Source organism: Echinops telfairi, unplaced genomic scaffold (assembly GCF_000313985.2).
Source record: "Echinops telfairi isolate 266 unplaced genomic scaffold, ASM31398v2 ScPeMD7_3533;HRSCAF=4204_0, whole genome shotgun sequence".
In the NCBI taxonomy this organism is placed as follows: Eukaryota; Metazoa; Chordata; class Mammalia; order Afrosoricida; family Tenrecidae; genus Echinops; species Echinops telfairi.
Genome location: NW_022107431.1, coordinates 39878251 through 39880444, shown reverse-complemented (window position 1 = coordinate 39880444; position 2194 = coordinate 39878251). Strand labels below are relative to the sequence as shown.

Here is a 2194-nt window from a genome sequence, read left to right as displayed (position 1 = left end):
GTCTCCACCTTCCCCCTCATTCATATCGATATGTAAAAATCTAAATCTTAAGAAGGGAACAGTAACAGAGCTTAAATTTTGAACACCTGATTTACAGAAGGCTATGGATGGCAGTGGAAGCCCAAAATCCATGTGCAGTGTTCCCACGTGGATGAAGCCTTTGGTGATTTCCCTTTGATCAGACTCCAGGGATGTGAATAGCCTGCTATCACACAGAGCACTGTAAAGACCATATGGCAGATGGAGTTAGGCAACAATGTAATACTTTATCATTTGATCTCTCCTTTGACCTACTTTTGACTTGTTTCCCTTTTTAAATTTTCTATTTTCTCTTCAATTGAGGTTTTTCTGTTTTATTTTGTCATTGTTGTTGGTTTTGTTGGTGGTGGTTTTATTTTGTGTGTGTTTCTGTCTATGAAATCCAGGATAGGCCAATCTATAAAGACAGTAACTGGATTAATCATTACCTAAGATGATTAACCTTAGGTATGGCAGGGGAGGTTGTAGGGAAATGGGGAGCTAATAACCATGAGTACAAGAAAGAAGAAAATGTTCCGACATTGAGTGTGGTGATGATTGTACAACTCTGTCTGATATGATTAAATGATTAACTTGTATACTATGTGAATTATGTGCCAATAAAACTATCTTAAAAAAGAAAAAAGGGTAAATTGATTGCATGTGGGTGTAAACTCATTTGTATTTTTTAGTTGTTTGATATTAGTACTTTATTATAATTACTTTTCATAGTATCTAAGAAAGATGTTTTTTTTTTACAACCTTTCAAAAATGTATTTGGAGAAAATGCTGAATAAATTAAAGCTAACTACGAAATTGATGGTGTATTGATTATAAAACTAACTTATAAAATTGTATCTATTGCAGCTAAGTGAAGGAGAGACTCTCAAGCCAATTGTAAGTCCAGAGAATCCTATTTATCCTGTAATCCATCGTCAGTATATTTATTTTTTATCTAGTAAGGAAACTAAGGAAAAATTTATGAAGAACCCAATCAAATATATCCGACAGCCCAAACCTAAGCCTACTCTGCCACTGAGGATTGTGATCGTGGGGCCTCCAAAGTCTGGGAAAACCACAGGTGAGAGTGTCTTTGCCTTTGTTGCCCTCAAGCATAAACGATTGCCTCTGGGAGTGCTCACCATGCGGAAAACTCAAAACACTTTTCCAGAAAGCACCATCAAAATTGACCTAAAAGGAGTCTCACGCCTCTAAAACTCACTGCCCTCGAGTCAATTCCAACCCATAAGGCCCCTGTAGGACATAGTCGAACTGCCCATGTGGGTTTCTGAGACTGTAACTCTTTACAGAAATAGAAAACCTCATTTTCCTCCATCGGAGTGACTGGTGGTTTCAAACGACTGATCTTGTAGTAAGCAGCCCAGTGTGTGACCTACTGCACCACCAGGGATCCGCTTCAAAAAGAGACAGGAAACCTAAATGCACCTGTAACCTTGGACAAAAGGCATTAGATAAAGTATAACCCCCTACTCCTGAACATCGCAGGGTCAAGTGGTTTGAGGAAAACTTATGTCAAGCTTATTTATTTGTTATACTATATATTTTAAAAGTCAAAGGAGAAATCATTTCTGTATTTTTTTGTAAGCTCTTCAAAGCTGTAAAAAAAAAAGGCAGTAAGCCCCCCTCCTCCCAGAAGAATTCACTTCAGAGATCAGCACTGACACTGCAGCTCAGAGAGAGGGACATGTCTGATCACAGCACACAGGAGCAAATGAAGGGGGAGGAAGAGAGGAACACATCCTGGCCCACCAAGCCTTGAGGACGATATCCCTGCTCAGAGCAGCCAATGCACAGAGAGGACCATAAGGCCGGCCCCACTATGAGATAGGACATCCCTCACTGACCCCATAGCCCTACGAGGGACAACACTGGACACACAGTTCGAGAATTGCACCTGATCTGACCCCACCACACCGAACCAAAACAGTAAGGGCATGCAACAGAACAGCAAGGGGAGCAGAGCAAGGAAGTCCCAAGGGAATACCAAAAATAGACTCATCAGAATCCACCAGAAAACACCCTTAAAATTTAACAAACAGACCTTGAACTATTTACCAGCTTTTCTATTTTTTGTCACTGATTTTTTGTTGTTGTTTCTTTTCTTTTGTTGCTTTGTTTTGCTCTGTCTTGTTTTTTGTGCATATTATTATCTCTG

The 2194-nt window shown here is 39.7% G+C and overlaps 1 protein-coding gene across 1 annotated transcript in view; it reads left to right on the top strand.

Annotated features, from left to right (window-relative positions):
* The window catches only part of AK9 (adenylate kinase 9), a 160358-nt gene that overhangs the window by 116405 nt on the left and 41759 nt on the right, over nucleotides 1-2194 (top strand). The window contains exon 30 of the mRNA XM_045294606.1: nucleotides 886-1099. Coding sequence (XP_045150541.1) covers nucleotides 886-1099 — 214 coding nt within the window. The remainder of the gene's footprint in view (nucleotides 1-885; nucleotides 1100-2194) is intronic.